At 47.2% G+C, this 20,025-nt stretch overlaps 7 protein-coding genes across 7 annotated transcripts; 4 read left to right on the top strand and 3 right to left on the bottom strand.

The window, feature by feature from the left end:
* Positions 1-26: 26 nt before the first annotated feature.
* TRIVIDRAFT_50968 (uncharacterized protein) lies at positions 27-1,753 on the bottom strand (the record flags this gene model as incomplete). The annotated part of the gene is made up of 5 exons (XM_014097319.1): positions 27-617; positions 689-913; positions 972-1,258; positions 1,316-1,654; positions 1,720-1,753. The coding sequence occupies 5 exons, from the start codon at positions 1,751-1,753 to the stop codon at positions 27-29; spliced, it is 1,476 nt and encodes a 491-aa protein (XP_013952794.1).
* Positions 1,754-4,116: 2,363 nt separating this feature from the next.
* Positions 4,117-4,643, bottom strand: TRIVIDRAFT_111900 (uncharacterized protein; the record flags this gene model as incomplete). The annotated part of the gene is made up of 2 exons (XM_014097318.1): positions 4,117-4,478; positions 4,529-4,643. The coding sequence occupies 2 exons, from the start codon at positions 4,602-4,604 to the stop codon at positions 4,327-4,329; spliced, it is 228 nt and encodes a 75-aa protein (XP_013952793.1).
* Positions 4,644-5,691: 1,048 nt separating this feature from the next.
* TRIVIDRAFT_213946 (uncharacterized protein) lies at positions 5,692-6,223 on the bottom strand (the record flags this gene model as incomplete). The annotated part of the gene is made up of 2 exons (XM_014097317.1): positions 5,692-5,719; positions 5,812-6,223. The coding sequence occupies one exon, from the start codon at positions 6,134-6,136 to the stop codon at positions 5,906-5,908; it is 231 nt and encodes a 76-aa protein (XP_013952792.1).
* Positions 6,224-7,366: 1,143 nt separating this feature from the next.
* On the top strand, positions 7,367-8,449 carry TRIVIDRAFT_118319 (uncharacterized protein; the record flags this gene model as incomplete). Its single annotated transcript, XM_014097316.1, has 2 exons — positions 7,367-7,633; positions 7,700-8,449. Coding segments are annotated over 2 exons (1,017 nt in total), but the record flags the coding sequence as incomplete, so codon positions are not given.
* A 995-nt stretch (positions 8,450-9,444) lies between these two features.
* TRIVIDRAFT_158742 (uncharacterized protein) lies at positions 9,445-11,406 on the top strand (the record flags this gene model as incomplete). The annotated part of the gene is made up of 4 exons (XM_014097315.1): positions 9,445-9,492; positions 9,556-9,953; positions 10,028-11,120; positions 11,188-11,406. 4 exons carry the CDS (start codon positions 9,445-9,447, stop codon positions 11,404-11,406), a joined length of 1,758 nt encoding a protein of 585 aa, XP_013952790.1.
* A 2,550-nt stretch (positions 11,407-13,956) lies between these two features.
* TRIVIDRAFT_78142 (uncharacterized protein) lies at positions 13,957-15,434 on the top strand (the record flags this gene model as incomplete). The annotated part of the gene is made up of 5 exons (XM_014097314.1): positions 13,957-14,145; positions 14,202-14,211; positions 14,271-14,616; positions 14,669-15,082; positions 15,146-15,434. 5 exons carry the CDS (start codon positions 13,998-14,000, stop codon positions 15,302-15,304), a joined length of 1,077 nt encoding a protein of 358 aa, XP_013952789.1.
* A 1,272-nt stretch (positions 15,435-16,706) lies between these two features.
* On the top strand, positions 16,707-18,855 carry TRIVIDRAFT_194307 (uncharacterized protein; the record flags this gene model as incomplete). Its single annotated transcript, XM_014097313.1, has 4 exons — positions 16,707-17,399; positions 17,475-17,723; positions 17,779-18,428; positions 18,591-18,855. The coding sequence occupies 4 exons, from the start codon at positions 16,707-16,709 to the stop codon at positions 18,853-18,855; spliced, it is 1,857 nt and encodes a 618-aa protein (XP_013952788.1).
* Between the last annotated feature and the right edge of the window lie 1,170 nt (positions 18,856-20,025).

Genomic DNA, 20,025 nt, shown 5'->3' with positions numbered 1-20,025 from the left:
TTGTATTTAGTTAATTGATGTCATTATTAAATAAACCAGGGAACTGCAGTCTCGTAATTAACAAATTCCCACCATTTCGTGCGATGCACGTATGTCGAGTCAGCCTGAAGGTCGTAGTGTTTCCAACATGTTTCAATAAGATTGCGCATCACACGGATGTTGCCGATATTTCTCACATTATTCATCAGATCCAATATTCGTAGAATCCGGATGCGCTGTTCGTCTGTCTGGCATTCGCAAGCAACCATGAATATAGGCCATGGGCTTGTAGCCACCCCCAAGCGCTCCAATATGTCAAACACCTCTTCCAAATAAGTTGCTTTTTGCTCCTCGTCCCCAGGCAAAGGGATAACATGAAGCAGGTATAGAATGGTTCCTATGCGATATAGCTCTGCGGTAGCCAGAATGCGGGTACGCCTCGCGGGTGCCTCGCCGGCTTCTTCATCGGGATCGAGTCTCTGGACAAGGTTATGTAGCGTATGCTCCAATTCAAATCGCTGCTGAATGAGTTTGGGTGATAGCGGGTCGATTTCTTTTTGTATGATGGCGATGCGGAATTTGTTCACCCGGTGAATTATCGCAATCGTCTCCAACGAGCATCCGAGAGCGCCAAGTATCTGCCGCCATTCGAATTAGCTTCATGCTTTTAATATTTAAGAAGAAGAGAGACATCGTCGCAAGAGCTCACCAAAGTAGCATCGCAGTTCGACGCCCCCAATAGGAAAAGAACGTCGATGCAGTTATGGGCTTGCCGGAGGGGTTGGCTGAAGCATGCCAACACTTCGTGGTAGAGAAACCAAGTGAAGAGGAAATCTGCTTTGATGTGCCTTCGATGCTCCGGGTATAACCCTTCCAGCATATATTTAGCACCATCAAGATGCGTCGTCCAGTGGCCGTCGGTCTCGTCGAAGACCTAGCGTCAGTTAGAATACAGATTACCAACCCGTGCATTCAACCTTTTTATAGCTCACACTGTAGATACAAAGCATCATAGATGCAGCAAACTGCGTCTGGTTGAGATCAATAGAGCTTGTTTCATATCCGGGAGTTAGAGAAGCAGATAGATGGCGGACAGCATTCGTCTTGTACTTTAGAGCAGCTTCAGTGCCGCTGTGATGAAAAGCGGCGACAGCCATCATAGAATTCCATAAGGCTTTGGTCGCACTGTCTCCCCGTGACAGCACCATCTGGACAAGGTCGGTCCGGAAGCCGTTCGTGACTTGCGTGGTCGAAATCATGGGAGCAATAACGCGCTCATCTTCACTGATGTCAATCACTACCCAGATACATTAGATGAACGGCTTTGGGTACTTACAGTATGACATGAATAGAGCATCTTGACCGACCATTGTCGGATAGAGGTTGAGAGTTCGGGTAGGTTTGGCGACAGGTTTGATAATAAGCGCATTGTAAGAAGAGGGATCCAGCGACGAGGCAACATCGTTATGATTGACATTGAGAAAATGCAAGCCATAGTTCTTGGACGCCTCCAGCGGGTTCTCCGGCGGCTCATAAACTACGAAGCCTGTGTCTTTGCGCCTGCCATCATGACGATCCGGCCACAGCAGACGGACGCCGTAGCCCAAGCATTGTCTGCCCGTGCGAGTGCAGTTGTGGCACACAGGCAGATCCCTGTCACACCCTATTTTCCGCTCTGGATGGCGCCTGTCAGCACTCGAGCAGATGCGCCAGCGCTCCAATTTGAAGCCAAAGACTCACGTTTACAAGTCCAGCAGCCTTGTTTGGCCTTCATATCTTCTAGGTCAAAGTCAGATGACCTCGCCCAGCGCAATACGCCTTTGGCATTGTCATTCGGCCAAATCAATCTGGCGAGAGCTGCTCAAACTAGCAGAGAAGGTAAGATGACATGAATCGCTTTTCTGACTGTATCCGTAGGCCTCCGCTTTCAGGAGCCGAAACGCGCCAAGGAAGGGCTATCAATATTCCGATCCGCGAGGGATCAAGCCATTACCCATACGCGTTTTACATGTACTGTATTAGTACTGTGACTAAAGATGGAGGTTGGGTTGAAGAATCCAAGTGCAAATACTGTTATCTCATTGTGTGAAAGATGTTGATGAACTTGTGGTTGACCTCAATGGTCCAAGAACAGACATTTGCGCCCAGAAATTTGCCTCAGACGACCTGGTGTAGCCTTGATGTCAACATTTAGCGGGACTTGCTTATTTTTTGACAGCCTGGCTGACTAGAAGCCACAAATAACCAGGGCTCCCCCTTTTATTAACAAAAGAACACTGAAAGCACGCTGCTCGTTTAATGAACAAGTGAAGTTGATTCCGTTTGGGAAGTATACTGCAACTTGAAAGATGCCCGACTCGGTTTCACGTAACTGATTCAATGCATTCGTCAATGACCCTTTCACTCTCCACTCTATATGTGGGGGGTGAGGAAAGGGTTGATGTTACCATACAAGTACGCCCAGTGTTCATGCTTGGCCTACCATTCATGAAATATACATGAGTAACTCATGCACCTTGAAGTATCACGACTGTATAGCAGACGACCACTCTGAAGGAAATAATCTCCAGTGTGTAGATAGATATATATCGCACACAAATATCAAGGTAATATTTATATCATCATGGGTATGTACTTCAGATACAACACGAACGTACTGGGACTGCCTTTAAGCTACCGACTAGTAGGCATCCGTTCTTTGCGATTGGCACCTTTAGATTGAACCAGATAGAGTGCCACTCTAGTTTACTCCGGATCCCAATCGGCTGCTTCAATGCACCACCAGTCTCATCCCTCAAGGGATCCGAGTTTTGTTCATTCTGAAGCTTAGAAATGCTGCATCTCAATATCCACTTTGCCGAGCCTCGAAACTACAGGTCAGCGTCCTACAACACGAACAGCCAGATCTTGAATTGGCTCGAAGCTATATCATGGACTACCTCAACCACAGCCAGGCTTGAAACACCTACTATGGATGGTTCTTCCAACAGGCACCTGGCTGCTCAAGGAGATAGCAATCATCTAACCGACCCTGTAGGTCACTAGTTAAGGGAAGTAATATGACCGAAGCGATTGTTCGACCCAGTCCAGGCCGTTTATATAAGCCCGAAAGGTTCCATCACCTCACATCCGCAAGAAATACACGCCGCCTACTAGTCGGAATAGTATAAAAGAGGAAATAGCTTCATGCGAGATCAGAAATACGTCGCTCTGCTCGCAACCTGGGGCATCTTTATGTGTGTATCAAATCTTAGAATCACCCGATAAAGCAGAGAATCATATCTTGCGTTATTCACTACCGATCGAACGGTACTAACACTTTCCCCCAGCAAGATCCGGTCAAACAAATCGAAGCAAATTTTCGGTAGAGGGATAAGAGAGTGATCATACGTTAAACGGAGTACCACGCTACTAACCGTCCTTTCAGAAGAAATACTTAGTATATATGGTGTGAATTGCTGTAGTATCCTAGTAGAGTCTGTTCAGAAAAGTTGGATCTAATCAATCCCTCTCGTTGGTAGACACCCCCAAACGAGAATATTCAGTTGGCTTCTTGCTTAAAGCATTTACTTGCGATCAGGTTATGAAGCTTAAGCTGTCTAAAGACGATATATTCATATTGCTTCTTATTTTTATTGATACTTGATATATTACTCCCGTCTTATCATGTCACGTTGAGGATATTAAGAACTCCCTATTTGTGTCTAATTGTCAAAATGCCCGCATCATAGCCCATATAGTACGGGAAGTTGGCGCGCACTTCCGTGTTGTGGATCGAGAGGACAACAACTACAGTCACACCCGTCTTTATTGAGGGGAATTAATTTTACTTGTACCGCCACCCGATCCGCACATTGGGTTCCATGGAATCGGGTGGCAAGGAGGGGATCTATCGATTCTGGACAACTTGTACGAACCGTGGATGCCGTATCACATGAAGGAATTACGCTCGGCTATCTACAATCTCCCTCTTCCATTGACTTTGGATTTTGTGGCCTCAAATTCTCTTGAGCAAGATGGCCCCACGACACAGCTCCTCCAAAGAAATGTATAGGCAAAAGCAAAAGACCAAGTTTGAGTGATCTTTGGATGCCACTATTCTGGTTTGTTTCACATGCCGCAGAGATGCATACCAGTAAGTCAAGATTGCTCTTTGGAGAGAGATATTCAGATTAAAGATTTGTACTCCTTCCAACCCTATGATAGAGGCACGATGTAAGGGGTGAGTCTGTCAATATACACCCTGCGTCCCTTCCTTAATGAAGCGACTGGAGCATTAAAAAAAATATGCTCGCAGCCATTGAGATTATTATCAAGATCAATAATAATCCCCCAAGGATTATCTTTTCAGTATGCGGGTAGCGACATGAGGCGTTTCAGCCTGTTTCTAACACCACCGTGATCGCTTTCTATGCTGCTCTGGCTGGGGCGACGGGGGACGGAGTTGACCATACCACAGCCAGCAGCATAGCGTGTCGTCGCTATGCGATTCGACCGTTCTATGCAGAGAGTTAGGCATTCTTTTGCGTGACGTCGTACATGACCTTACGGGAAGAATCATATCGCCCCGGATCGTTCAACACCGCATCGAGTTTTGCTTTCGCCTTCTCGGAAGCTGACGGCATGATGATACTTCTGTACTGCGATTTTTGAATCAATGAGCAGTTGGTTTGCGACAGCCGGGGCGTTAAATAGAGTTCGCCAAACGGTTATATATCCAACATGCGGGGTAAAAGTGTTGTTTCAATACATATTCTTTTATAAAACTAAACTCTCGTTAATATTTCGTAGCCCCGCGACGTAATTATGACATCAAAGTCAAGAATTGTTCCAAAGCTCAACAGCAGCAGCAACCAAATCACTTGAGTTGGAGCGGCAGCCAAAGTAAATGCAAAAGATCATTTGTAGTGATGAAGACAAGAGAGGCTATTTGCTTAACGGAGGCTGGCTGTGGATCCATGTTTCTCCAAGATGAACTCTCTTTGATCTGCTGCTGTGCATTCGTCTTTTTGTAGATGGAATACGCACTGTAGCTGGTTGGTTACCATTGGTTCCAAGAAGTGGAATGGATGTACCATTTTATTCACGACATAAAAGAGAATTACGGGGGCGACTAGCATTATTTCTACTTCGGGGTACTCGGCACACTTCGGAAGACCTCGATTGAACCCATCGTCAAGTATTGGGGCGAACCAGCCAGCCAATCCACTTGGAGTTCTATTTACGGATGACAATGTAGTAAGCTAACAAAGATTTGCTAGCTCCTAACGAGCCAGGATAATGAGATTAAAAACCTAGCCAGAAATGGACTCGAATGTGTGGCGGCTTACGGACTACAATAGTGCACGTCTGTACTCGAACGGAGTAGATACTAATAGCTTCTGCGTGAAGGCTGACTAAAATCTGAGGTGCTTGTAAAAGTTCCCCAAGATGGAAAAAGGTACACCAGGAAGTTCGGTAACCCTGTATGTTGAGGTTATTATTTCATGACGAATGAACGGATGGATGGATTGCCTCATTGTATATGCGTGGCCAACTGGCAATCTGCGAATGCAAACTATAATAGATGAGGTGCAATTCATGCGTTGGCAAGCGATGTGATGTGGTCTTGCGCGGTTGGTGGCGTCACTAAGCGATTCCATAGCCACAAAGAAGGAAAATGATTTTCATCATCATTTGGAACAAAGAACGTCAATGACAAAATCGCAAAATACCACCAACAGCACATTTCAAAGAGTATCTACCTCATGTGTAAGCTAATCAAGTCCGTTCATCCCAAGTGTTCGGAAGTACCTGAAGGAAAGATCGCGGAGTGCCAGGGAGTTTAATTACATGAATCTGACTGCGCCACAGAAAGCTTAACCACAAGGATTCTTTGCCTCTTTGCCTCTGACGGAAGCAGGGCCATCCGAGCCGGCCTTCAAATCTACTGGTCCAGAAGCCTGCAAATGGTATATGCTTTACATTTGGTTGCATTTTGTTTGTTGGCAGGATTCTCGACGGATGCAGGTTTAGTCTGCTGCCGGACATTTACTACCCAAAAAGCAGCATGTATTCCCGATGTAGGAGCGTGCGTCAATGGCTGTAGCTTCAATGAGCCAAGCTTGGATCTTCCTGCGAGCACAAAACTGTTGGTAGTAGGTTTGGCGTTAAGCATTATCAAACAACCACCCAAAAAAAAACCTGCTTGGTGAGGATATGTAAGTTCTAGAAGGATGAGCGCTTGCAAATTAGTGCATTAGTTGGAAAATAGCGACGACAACGGGGGAGAGAAACACCACAACCATTGAGCAAACGCATGGACGTCCACCAAAAATACATGTAGAGAAGTGGACATATTACCAGAGATCTAAAATAAACGGGTCTCTCCTCGAGCAAGAGAGAGTGGACAATGACAAATGCATCCGGACCCCTAGTAATACCTCATTCGGAGAAACAGCTGTCGTCCGCATGCATTCTAACTTTGCCGCCCGATCCGTTGCTGTTGGATCTTTGGACAGGACAGGGTTCAGTCAGCCTGATCATTGCGCCTTCAGCCAGCGAGCATGTTTTTATTTTCACACTAAAACACACACAGGGTCGAAAGTCCGTGTGGCGTTGGTGGCAGTCAAGAGCCAAAACATGTTTGTTTGTTCTTTATTTTCGTGAAACAAACTCCTCCAGGCTGCGCCCGGCCATTTTGTTCGCCATGGTGGCAGAAACGCGCGCTTCTTGGGCTTAATGTGAGGCCGGACGCGGCTGCGCAAGTTTCCACATTCGCAGGGCTAGCCAGGAAAAGGAAGACTAGAAATTCTCTTTAGCCATAACAAACGCCACAGCCTCAACAGCCAAAAATAGCACGGCAGTCAGCAGCCAGTAGTCATCCGCTTACCAACTCATCCGGCCCTTGACTGACCGCAAACCTGCCAGACTAGAATCGGCAATTATAGCTCCCGGGTCAGGTAGTCTAAAATCGGAGCTGTAGGTCGATGGCTTAGAGAGGGCTGTTATGGGAAGCAGCCACATGCCATTCGGAAGTAGACTGGTCCGCAAGTTCTGATGGCAGAGATGATGCCGTCTAGCGAGAGCCTAGTGAAATTAGGATGCAGCGGTATTGATGGCTATGGAAGGAATACCTAGTATATAACTATCTCATGGTTCATCCCATTCTAGTCAGAACATTACCATCATCACCTCTCACTTCGACACCACTCTGGACAGTTAGCATCATACCATCAACGGTTCCATAGTAAACACACCACCACCTCATATACATATACACATACACACACACACACGAGAAACAATGGCCAAGCTTACCAAAGTTCTTGCCTCCGCGCTGGCTCTAGCCGGATCCTCTGTCGCTACCTGGCCTCCCAATAGCAAGGATTGCACGACCACTGCTGCAGCTGCGGATGGTTTTCCCACACCCAGTGCTCAGCAGCTCAGGTCGATTTCTGAGACTGCCGATGGCTCTCTCTCAAACGCCCCTCCGCCAGCCACCCTTGCCGACAGCACCCTTCAGTCACTCCAGGTCATCGCCTTCAACGAGGAATTCGAAGTTGCCTACTTCCAGTCTCTTCTCGCCAACGTCACGACTGGTGTCCCCGGCTATGAGACATGGAAGGGCTATGGCAAGGCTGAGCTGGAGAAGATCCTCAAGGTTATCATTGCTGTAAGTTTAATAAACTAAGCTTCCCAATCATGTCTTTTGCCTCAATCCATGCTAATATCTCCTTAGCAAGAAGAGCTCCACGCGCTCAATGCGCTCAACGCCTTGAACAAGTTCAAGAAGCTTGCTCCTCTGCCTTGCAAATACCACTTCCCGACCACCAACATCCATGACGCCATTGCCGTAGCTGAGGCTTTTACCGCTGTCGTCATGGGCACTCTTCAAGACGTCAGCCAGGCTGCCGCCGCAGCTGGTGATGCCGGTATCGTGCGAGGTGTGGCTTCCGTTATCGGTCAGGAGGGCGAGCAGAATGGCTTTTACCGCACTCTCCTCGGCGCTGTCCCCTCTGAGAAGCCATTCTTGACTACCAACGTCGGCCCGTTTGCTTATTCGTTCCTCAACAACAACTTCATTGTTCCCAACTCGTGCCCCTTTGACGTCAACGCTCTTGGTGTCCCCATCTTCACTCAGCTCAATGTCGAGGGTGGTTCTGCTGCTCTTGCCGTCAAGCCCGATGACCAGTGGTTCAACTACAGTGCCGATCTTAGCTCTGTTAAGAACGCCGCCAAGTTCAGCAACGGCAATGGAGAAGGTCTTTTCATCACCTACTTCAGCGGCCAGTTGCTCCCCATCAGCGTTCCCGTCAAGGACTTCAAGTGGAACGGTGGCAAGGTCTCATTCAAGGCTTTCTTCCCCTTTGAAGAGAACATCATGTTCGGCCTGTCTATCGCTGCTTTGACCGATGGTAACAACTTTACCAACCCCGATGCTGTCCCTGCCGCGACACTGGCCGCCCCCGCTATCATCAACGTCAACGATGAGTTCTAAATGTGAAGCAGCTGGAACGAAAAGCGCTTTGAGAACATAATGTATAATGCCACTTGGGTTTGAATGGAGATTGGGGGTCAACGGTTAGGTTTGTCATTTGTCAATAAGACTGGGAGGAAGATATCCAATAAGAGGGGACTTTGCATGGGAATCGTTTGGGGCGCCATTTGTTTTCTTTCTTTCTTTTTTTTTCTTTTCTCAGATACTCTTTCAATCAATAGACTTGAACTCATTTCATCTCCTCATCGTATATCAACTCATGTGATCCAATGAAATGAAAATTGTGTTGTGATATAGGCTTCAAGAGATTTGGCTGGCTGATGACGGTAGCTACATAACTGTTTGTGCTTTGGTGGTTGACAATTCCAACTAGCCGCTACTACCTTAGTATCCCTGTATTCCGTGTACAGCATCTGCTATACGACGAGATGATCTGTACAACCAGCCGTATTTGGATGGAATGTGTGTAGTTATCGGTAGCGAAAATAAATAGAAAGGTGAGTAAGAAAACAAGGCCTCGGCCTCATAGGAAGCCGCAATCTCCAAGGGTTCTCTGGCTGGGTGCCTTGGTCTGTGTCCTATTAGTTGCGTCTGTGTTCTGCTTACACTTGAGATGCCCTGCCATCATACGAGCGTATGACTAAGTACATCATCATTGTTGATGCCTTAGGCCGTGATTTCATCGCTTTTGTAATTAGGTAATCATTTACGGCAAAAAGCCACATGGGGGGCGAAACCAAGCTGAGGACGAAGCTGGCGAATCTGACCGTTGGTGAGCTTGAGAAACATTCATGTGCTCATACTCACTACCAACAGCATCAATCGCCATTCGGCCACTTCGCAATTTACGAGTATAAAGCATCGTCTCATGTAAAGACATACAGATTGGGCAACGTCTCATTGTATGGTTCCCATTGGTCCACTTTACATAGCCCCGCGTGACAACCAGAGGCGCGTTGAAAAATGAACTTCTCAAGACCGCCGTGATGAAGAAATCAATTGCTTGCGGCGCATGTCGAACCTCAAAGAGAAGAGTAAATCAACACCAAAGCCATCTCGTTCTCGCTGCTGTTTGCGGCTCATGCTGATTCGTCCAGTGCATCCATTCTGGTGGACCGCCATGCATCCGCTGCAAGGAGAGAGGTGATGAATGCATCTTCCCTCCCAAGGGCACTTCCTTCATCTTTAGGCGCTCACGACTTGAGCGCCAGGCACGTGCAGCGTCTAGTGCTTTACCGACGGATGCCAACATCACAGCTTCGCTTTTATCAGCCTCCACAGGGCCTCAGGGTGGTATTGCGGAAGACCTCGACGAGCCCAAGGTTGATTTGTGGGCGACGGACCCTTTAGACTACGTGACAGATGAGGTGAAGGAGAGCTATCTAAGATGCTCTTACAAGTGGTCCTTTCATCATATGCCTACCTTCTTCGCATCGATCCGGAATAAGACTCTGGATCGATCTGTTGCGTGGGCGATGCTAGCCATCACAGTCCGGTTAGTTGGCAATTTCCCACTTGCACCAGATGCATATATTCAAATTCCGAGAGGGAAGCTAACTTGCTGCCAAGTTTTTCCCAGAGACCTCCAGATGGGTTCTCCAGCCAAATTCAGACGAGTAACTGCTTCGCCGCGCATACCAGATCTCTCATCCTTCCATCAATAGATGAGCCGAGCTTGCAGCGGATACAAGTCCTTCTCATGCTCACGGGCCACTCATGGGGATCGGGCGAAGGTAGACGCGCATGGGTTTACCTTGGAATGGCTGTGCGAATGGCTCAAATCATGGGCTTGTTCGAAGATCCTCCAATCACGACACTGGCCAAAGAAGAATTTATCCATGGGGAAGAACGACGGCGAACCGCATGGACGTGTTTTCTAATGGATAGTCTTTTGAGCGGCGGCAAAGGCCGTGAGCGGCTGCTATCTGCGGATAGCATGCATATCCAGTTGCCTTGTGATACGGGCAACTTCATCTTCGGCGAGCCGGTCATCTGTCCCTTCATAGAAGGCTTTCGATCCGATGGCAATCCTATGATCCCTCGAGGCAACTTGGGAATCATTGCATACAGCATGAGAGTTGCAGATGTCTGGGGTGCTGTTGCAAAGTGGTCCTGTTCTTCACACCCAAACAACACGCCACCTTGGCAGCCAGAGTCTGAACTCCAGCGTTTATTACTGCGCTTAAATGCCTGGAGAGAATCGCTGCCTCCTCGCCTGCGATATGATCTGTCGCTGCTACACGCCCATAGTGTCCAGAATCAAGGACAGGCGTTCTGCTACATGCACTGCATCTATTTCATGTCTGTCATATTTCTTTACCGGTCCTATCTGCCCGAATTGGAGATGCATGAAGAGGCAGAACATGAGAACGGCGATAGGAAGCAATGGACTGAATACTCTTGCAGGGAACTTGCAAAAGTTGCGGACCAGGTGTGTGAAATGCTTCAGGATATCCGTGGATTCGGCCTGTTCTTTCTACGAGGCCTGGTTCCATGGATAGGCTTCACTATTTACACAGCAGTTGGAACGTTGCTTTATTTTTGGCATTTCCCTCACGTTAGCGAAGGCGATCCACAGATTGAAAGCTGGAGACAGCGCATCATTGACGGATGTGTTTTTCTCAAAGATATGAGGCAAGCCTGGCCAATGGCTGATACCTGGGTATGCCGCTCCTCGCTCCAGGTCCTTAATTCCCTTGCAGGTGTCACTAACCAATTTCTATTATTAGCGCGAAACCATCAAGGCAATGCATATATTCTATAGCAATGTCAAGTCCAAGGGCAACCAGGCCATGAGCCCAAGTGCGCGTCGAGAGATGCGGAACGCCATCATCGACTATGGTGCATTACAACCATCTCCTGTCCAGCCCGCGGATAGTGGGAGCGAAGAAGAAACTCTGGTGAGGCTTCTCTACCCATGCATTTCCACTCACAGACATGACTTATAATTTGGATAGGTTGTTTCCGAACAAGAGGAAACGAATACGAATGGGATGGATTCGAATGGGATGGATTCGAATGGGATGGATTCGAATGGGATGGATACGAATGAGACCGAGCTTGTGTCTCATGAATTTGGCGTGGTACCGCCTGCCGATTATGACCTTTTTGATACGCATTTTGATATTGACTCTGCGATGCAGGCGTCGTTTGCGGATGCTACCCAGGGCTTCTGGGAGGGATATCCCGGAAATGTTGAGGTGTCAGGATGGTAGTTGTCGCCTTGAAGGATGATACTATTCCAGCCATTCAATCACGACGCTGTTCTTACATTTGATCACGATCACATTTGCGATAAAGGGCTGTTCGTTCGTTCTTTTTTTTTTTTTTATAACCATCTCTTTCTTATGTTTTCCTGACATTGCCATATATCTATTGAGATGTCAACCTATAGGGCCAAGAACTCATTGATACGTGCAACCAAAGCATGGATACCCCTCTACTCTATATGCAGCAACAATTCAACCACATTTACCATCATCTACGCCTTCGCTCTGCGCCTTTTGGTAATATTCACAAGCTCATGTGTGACCCCACTGCCCATTTCGCCATTTAAAGGCTTCGTTATTGCTATCAAGTGATACCTATTAAGACGTCAAGACCCATATCATTGGTGTGGTAAATTACAACACCTTGAAAATGAAGCTAAATATTTTCAGATACCAGCAACCCGACAAGATCCGAAATGTTTCTTTATTCCACGAATTAATACGCCTGCGGTAAATACCGGGCGACAATGGTGTATCTCGATGACACCCTTGTCGTTTCATGCGAGACAAGCCGAAAGAAGAGTGGCATCGCATAGCGGAACTTGCAACCATATCCCCAGGTGATCAAGCCTCACCCAATAACTCGCCCGTATGTGGATATTGCTGCGGCTTGAGCATGCCTGCCGACTAGATCCCGGCATTACCGATCAAAGTCCATGAGGGCCAGTGATTCTTTACATAACAGGGCGTATAGATGCCAAGGCATTACGTACGGGATACCACGGACTTTTGTTGATGAGGGACAGAGCCATAGCAGGTTGGATAATAATAACCACATGAGTAGTACGGACTTTTCGAGATGACCAAGTAGAGATAAGAGTTGGAAGCTAGATGCTTTCGTTCTGTTGCAATGATAGGCCGGGCGATGGAGGAAGGCTTTATGCTACAGCTGGGAATTAGAATGCTCTAGAGTCTCATATGGAAAAGCATTTTGATAAAAAATCCACTAGGACGAAACGCATGTTTCACGCGTATGACTGGCCAGCGGCCCGCAGAACCGGATCCCCTCTTTCCGAAGAAAAACACCCTGGGACTTTTCGGGAGTGAATAATGATACGACATGGGAAATCGGCAGGGTCCTGTCCACGTACTCTACCTTATGTGGAGTATTGCTAAAAACCGGTACTTTCAAGTGGTATACGACGACTGCAAACCACCAAGCAAGATAGGGATCAATTACCCTTGAGGATGACGTTTTCGTTACCACGCTGTGTACTTCTATCATATCTATTCACGTCTGCTCTTTGTGATATATGTGTACCAGATACTTGAAGGCACCAGGGTCTTTTGTCTTGCTTACATTTTGACAACTTGACAGGGCATGGATTGACATCATAAGCTTCATGGAAATCGTCCCATTGGAGGGCGTAAATGTGGATATTCAATATCGGTCTGTCTGACTCTTTTTGCCGACCCATAACTTGCCGGAATCCACCGATTCGCACGGTGGCTATGAGTAGGATGAACCAACTCCTTCCTAGTACATAGCAGTAGCGTTCATCTAAGCATATTGCACCAAGCCTATCTTTTGGTTGCACTCTATAGCTAGATTTCGGCATTCTCTAACTTGTAGGATAAAGATAGCAGTAGCATGGCATATCTGTCTTATCTACGGAGTACAGCCGCAGCGCAGTTTTCTGTCCTCTTCAGCACCCGGCCCCGCGGCTTGGGCATGCATGTGCGGCGTCTGCGGCGTCTGCGGCCTTTGGTGATCCTCTTTTTCAGAGAGACAATGTTGCAAACATTCTGGAGACATTGCAGGGTTTAACGGCAATTGAGCCTATTCACAGGCATCCCTTGCCATCCGCATTGTGGAATTCTGCATGAGAAAGCGCGAGATGGTTGGATCGCTCCGCGAGGGTATGTCATTTCCATACTGAGGGGGCGAGATTAGATGCAACTGGTGGTTCGATATGATCTTTTCCCCCAGGATTTTTTTTTATCTGCTCACTGCATCAGCATCTCAAAATACACAACATCACCGAGATTCCGATGGCCGAGGCCGGATGCGGCGTATGCGGCATCTTGACTGCACCTGTACGCCTAGTTGACTGGATTGAAACTGAGGGAAGGTTGTGTTTATGCAGCGAATTGTGAAATTTCAAATGCTATTAATTATTTTCCCCCAGAAATGGGCGTCTCGGCTTCCTCCCACACGGCATATAAATGTTGCGATGCCCAGGCATCCTCGAATTCGAAATGATACTCATCATCAACCCGCCAGCCTAACAAAGTAACATCCTCATTAAAAGTCACTTACAAACGCCAAAATGGTTGCCACTATTCGCCAGTACAAGGCTGCCTGTGTTCAAGCCGAGCCTGGCTGGTTTGACTTGGAGAAGTGTGTCCAGAAGACCGTCAAATTCATCACTGAAGCCGGCGAGAAGGGATGCAAACTGATTGCTTTCCCTGAGTTGTGTAAGTCAATCTATGTAAATAACGAGCTGAGATGATGTACTAATAACTCCTCCTAGGGATTCCTGGGTATGAGCTTTAGAAAGCGAGAACCACTAATAATATCTAAAGCTGATTGTTAATGATAGATACACTTACTGGGGATGGCGTGTGAATTACCAAGATTCCCTACCACTTCTCAAGGACTACCACAAGAACAGTCTTCGTCCTGATTCTGATGAGATGCGCCGCATTCGATCTGCTGCCCGCAAGGCTCAGATCTATGTCTCTATGGGCTACTCCGAAATTGAGGGTAACAGCCTTTACATTGCCCAGATCATCATTGACCCCAGTGGCGAGGTCATCAACCACCGCCGCAAGATCAAGCCCACCCATGTTGAGAAACTTGTATTTGGCGAGGGAACCGGTGACTCCTTGGTTAGCGTTGTTGAGACTGAGATTGGCAATCTTGGTCATCTCAACTGCTGGGAAAACGTAAGTGGCGAGTAGCTCGGTATCATAGCTTAAGCATATTAACTCGCTGCAGATGAATCCTTTCCTCAAGGCGAATGCTTGCGCTCAATACGAGCAAGTTCACGTGGCTGCTTGGCCCGTCTATCCTCCTGCATCTACTCTGCAGTACCCCGACCCTTACACAAACATCTCAGAGGTCCAATCTGAGCTGGTGACTCCTGCATACGCTTACGAGACTGGCACTTGGACGCTTGCTCCTAGCCAGGTCGTCACTCGAGAGGGTGCCCGCCTCAACCTGCCCCCACGTCTGCGCAACGATGAGGCTGCTGTTGATGCGGAGGCTGCCGTTATCGCCAACGGCTTCGCACGCATCTACCGCCCAGATGGCTTCCGCGCTGTCCAGGATCCTCCCAAGGACTTTGAGGGAATCTTCATTGTCGATATCGATCTGGATGAGAACCTTTTGACCAAGCGCCTTGCTGACTTTGTATGTATTCTACCTGCTTGCATCCAAGCTTAACATTGCACTAACTAATGACTGTGGAAAAAGGGTGGACACTACATGCGACCTGATTTGATCCGCCTTCTAGTCGATAAGACGCCCAAGACATTCCTCGTGGACACGGACAATGTCGACCCCAAGAACTTCCCGAGCTCTCTGCAGCGCCTTGGATTGGACAAGCCCCTGCCCCCGCCAGAGGAGCAGTAAATTGGCCAGCATGTTGGATGCAGAGGGATGAATCCTGAAAATGGCGCATTATTTGCTACTACCATTAGTGTAAATGTTGTGGTTATGAATAAAATCTCATCTTTGAATATGATACACCGTCTTGTTTGATAATGAATATGAACCCAGATATTCTGTGTTGATTTGCGCATGTTGTGATTGTGAGTAAGGAAGGCTTTCACAGAAGCGTATACCTTCTACTGTGGACGTGCTAAGTATAGGTAGGTAGGAATAGTAAATGCATCCAAATAAGATAACAATATAGAGGCGAGCTGTAGGATTGAGAAAGAAATGTATTGAGCTTGAAGAGAAACTACCTACTCCAGGGTAGTTTTGAAACACGCACACATACCTACTGTGATACATCCCGACAAGACAAAGTCTTAGGTAGCATTTGCATATCCCCTCGCGTTTCTCATAACCCTTTCGATAATTGAACTGAATTACCCCATTCTCTTAATCAGCTAAAAGAGTCAAACTTGGCGTTACTACGGCATCGTCGACTGAGTATATGTACCAATGTAGCGTAAACACAGCAAGCTGTTCTCCATTGACAAGCTTTAGCTTACTAGGGACATTGCTATGAACTCTGCAATTCATATTATACCCCACACTATGCTTTCCAAGACGATTCGGCACTTGCCTAGTATCGGCGCGGGTGGCAATTGGGATAAAGTAAGGGAACCTCCGCCTTGGTTTGGAGAAGAAGCGGAGAATTCCGTTTGATGCTCCTCAGGTAGTACCCCGGTAGCTGGATAATTAGTAACCAAGGCGATGGAATAATATTCTCCCGTCCGTTTGCTAGTAGCTTGTTCGCGTGTGAATGCTGAAGCGTCCTTTAATTATTAGCATGGGCAGCAGATAGTTTCCGGCACCGTCTCTCTTGAAGAAGCGCCATGGTCTTCACCAGCTGCAGCGTGATTTCATTATGTCCTGAGCGAATTGTCAAATGATTTGGCGCTCTTCTGATCTCCATTGTGGCAATTTTGTCTGCAATCACCCAAGGACGCGCTCGTGGGGCCCGCAAACGAATCGCCGAAGACATCTGGAGCCGGACTAACTTCCCGTCTGCCAAGAGGCCTCTCTTCGTCCAGATGGATGAAACATTGGCCGGAGGCGCAGGGACTTCAGCTCCCAAGAGTTCAAGGAAGAGGAGACACTCGTATACACGCGTTGCATGGTGAGCCTGGCCTTGTCTTTGCAATCGGCGTTAAGCTTAGTGACACCCGTTAGTGATGAATGCCAGCGACGCAAGACAAAATGCAGTGGCGAGAGGCCATGCAAAGCCTGCAAAGAGAGCAACCATGCCTGCCTCTATGATCGCACGACACGGTTTCGAGCTCGTAATCGTACCTCGTAAGGCTCAGCTCATCTCGTCTCTGTTATGGCCATTGTAAAGTATCTTACCCGCGTTAGGAACACCACGGAAAGCCAAGGTTCTGTTACGAATGCGCAGATCCAGAGTTCTGTAGAGCCCATCTCAGGACAGCCTCAACCAGGAGCTACTAATATTGCTACTCCTCCTGCGCCTCCGTCAAAGGCCAATGGACTGCTCAGCTCAGACTACTACCTTCAACTTGCCGAAAGGCTTTTGACAGCAGCAAAACCTCCATCATCCCAGAAAGCAAAGAGCCAAGGCCCATATGAAGGAGTACCTGTAACGTATCTCTTAGAACAGCTCCTCGCCCACCGGGCAAGCAAAACTACAGGAAATGTGCTGGCTTTCGTCGATAACGATCGCTGGCTCAGCATTATTGCGTTTTATGAAGAAGAGATTGGTGTTCAGTATCCCTTTCTCAATCTTGAAGAGCTGAAGCGCCAAGTCATAGAAGTTGACCCGAGGAACGCGAAAGATGAGCATCATTTGCTGTCACAACCATCATCCGACGCCATGCCTAGCCGCAGTCAGATCGAGAACATTGCGATTCACATCTTGGCTATCATTTCCATCTTTGCCGATGCGCGTGCGATTGGAATAGCAAACCCATGGATCGAAGAAACATACGCAGCAACAGTGGCAAGGACTCAGATTCAGAGCACCATTAATGCCGCCGATCTATGTCTCCTTATTCTTGCCGTAAGTTCAGAATGAACCCCCTGAATGCAAAAGATATGAGAGTTTCTTTATCTAACCACATGGTACGTGGACCAGGCCATCTTCTTCTTTCATAGCGATAGAGAAGTCCTTGCCTGGAGAGGGATTGGTAACGTCCTTCGGCTTCTTCAGGAAAATAGCTCCCGGAACTCGGGGGACCTGAGTCTTCATGCTGGGAGTCAGATTGCATCATCTGGGGAAAAGTTATACTGGTGTGTCTATACACTTGATCGGCGATGGAGTTTTGGGACAGATTTGCCGTTTGCAGTCCATGACACTGAGATCGACCGACATCCCATGTTAGATGTGAGTTTGACTTATCCCTTCAATAGAATTCCTGTCTTACTCATCAATTCTTTAGAACGACTCACCCTCCTCGTCCTACGTTATGAGTATGGTGTCTTATTGTCGAATCTCATCCGATGTGAGAAAATGGCTGCTGGAACCAATATCCGGATCTGCATCTGACATGACTCGCGATTTCCTCGACTTTCGCGTTGTGCAGTGGAAGCGTAATTTGCCGACCAAGCTTCAATACGACAGCTCCAAGAAATATGACGCAGCAAGGGTGGATCGTGGAGAGTATAGGATTCGCCTGCTCCTTTACCTAAGAGCCAACCAAATGAGGATCATTATACACAGGACATCGGCAAATCGTCTCGCATCAAATAACCTCGACCCATCAACCGTTAATGTTCTGGCCGAAGTATCTCATGATACTATTCGGACTCTAGTCCGACTAGCCGACGAAACGGACATATACCATGCACAACATAAAACATACAACCATTTTCTTGAGTCCGCTCTCTCATCAATGCTACTCGTGCTGGGAAGCATCAACGATGATGCCAATCGAGCCTCGTGCCTTCAAGATGCCTTTGATGCTGTGGAATTGATTCAGCGACTATCACTAACATCACCTGTTTCGCAACGTCTTTTAGAACGATTGCGTAACATACACGAGGCCATGGACAGCTTTCGAGCTCGAGGCAGTAGAGCAACGTCGCAGATGTCTTCGAGTCTGGATGGAGCGGCATCACTAGTACAAAATCCATATAGCCCTGATCGATCAATGGCGTTTGCACGACTTGACGTAGATCAAGGCCAGAGCAATGGCTCGAGGACAACCATCGACTTGGCGAGGTCATCCGAAGCGATTTCTTCATTAACCAGGCGTGATGTCGGTGAAAGGGATCAGCAGCAACGCGGCATTATGGGATACCCATTGGATTCCAACCAACCAATGGGCTCACCCTCTCAGTCTTTCCCCCAATCATCGTCCGCCGGCATTGCGACTCTTTCACCGGACATGTCGCACTCGAGACGTGGATTTGACATGTCTGGCTCTATTCTTAATCTGGCTCATGATTTGCCCTTTATGAATTTCCCCGAGCTAGGTCAATTTTTGGATGACAACCCAGTTAATTTTACTTTTTAATGGCAGGAATGGGCGTAAGGCGAAACTAGCATGCTTAGAGAGGAACCTGATCATCTTTTAATATTTATTTATGACACTGCTGATGTCTATCTACGAAATCATAATGATTCTACTACATCCCGATGCTTGGAGAAGTGCCTCAATTGGCAATTTCTACTTCGTATCATAGTTGCATTCAAAAAGTTGTTTGGTATCCCCATCTCTTAATGTTCATGTCCCGGCTACATGCTCTCTACCAGTAATATCAGTATTTTATCACAATTCAACGAATACTATAGTGACTAGCGACTAGAGAGAGGAGACGGAAACATCTCGAACGATTAGATGGTGGGCTGATTCTAGAATTATATGTACCGGTAGTGTAAAAGGTAAAGTATGAACCCCATCTGTTTTATCTCTAGCCGACAATCGGTACTTGCACATAGTCTAAAAGCTGGCCTCCTGCAGCTTGGAGAATAAGCTTGTGATATGCATACCCAAAGTTATTCCCGGCTGCGTCTAAAAGCAGAGCTTGTTCCCGTTAACAGTTAGAAAAGTGAGCAAATGATTACCAACTACAAGTGAGATAACGTAACTGTCCACATAGGAGAGCCTATTACTACTTGTTACTATATCACAGAGAGAGCTATGTCAAAGAATACTTAGCGTCGTTTTCAACTTGGATTCCCTCATATGAAACATACTTGTGAGTATGAAGATCACACCAACCGACGATTCGAGCTTGTTACTGCATTCATATCTTAGATAGTATTTGTCTTTTAACGTGATATAGTTGCAAATGTGTGAATGTCTTTGAATCGTAGATTATCACCCTATAGATTTCTTAAATAGTTAATTTCCTCAAAGCTCTGCTTTAGCCATATAGGTGATCATATGCAAAGGAAAAGACAGATCTGGATACTACCCCATTTTCATTACCACACACAAAGTGGCTGGTATAATACCCACACTATATCGATCGCATCTTGGGAAGTGCCACTACGATCGTACGTCACATTACCTGCCGTGTATGTGAGATTCTCCGTGGAGTACCCCAACAAGGCCTTGGCTGCAGATTCCCGTACGTGTAAGAGGTGGACAAAAATACTAGAGACCGCAAAAAATATTATCTATCAAGGTAGCCGCTGATGGAATTACATAGCTGCATTTGAGAAGATGTGGACCTAATTG

The sequence above is a fragment of the Trichoderma virens genome (genome assembly GCF_000170995.1).
Source record: "Trichoderma virens Gv29-8 chromosome Unknown TRIVIscaffold_86, whole genome shotgun sequence".
Classification (NCBI taxonomy): domain Eukaryota; kingdom Fungi; phylum Ascomycota; class Sordariomycetes; order Hypocreales; family Hypocreaceae; genus Trichoderma; species Trichoderma virens.
This window is presented reverse-complemented; position numbering and strand designations above follow the sequence as displayed.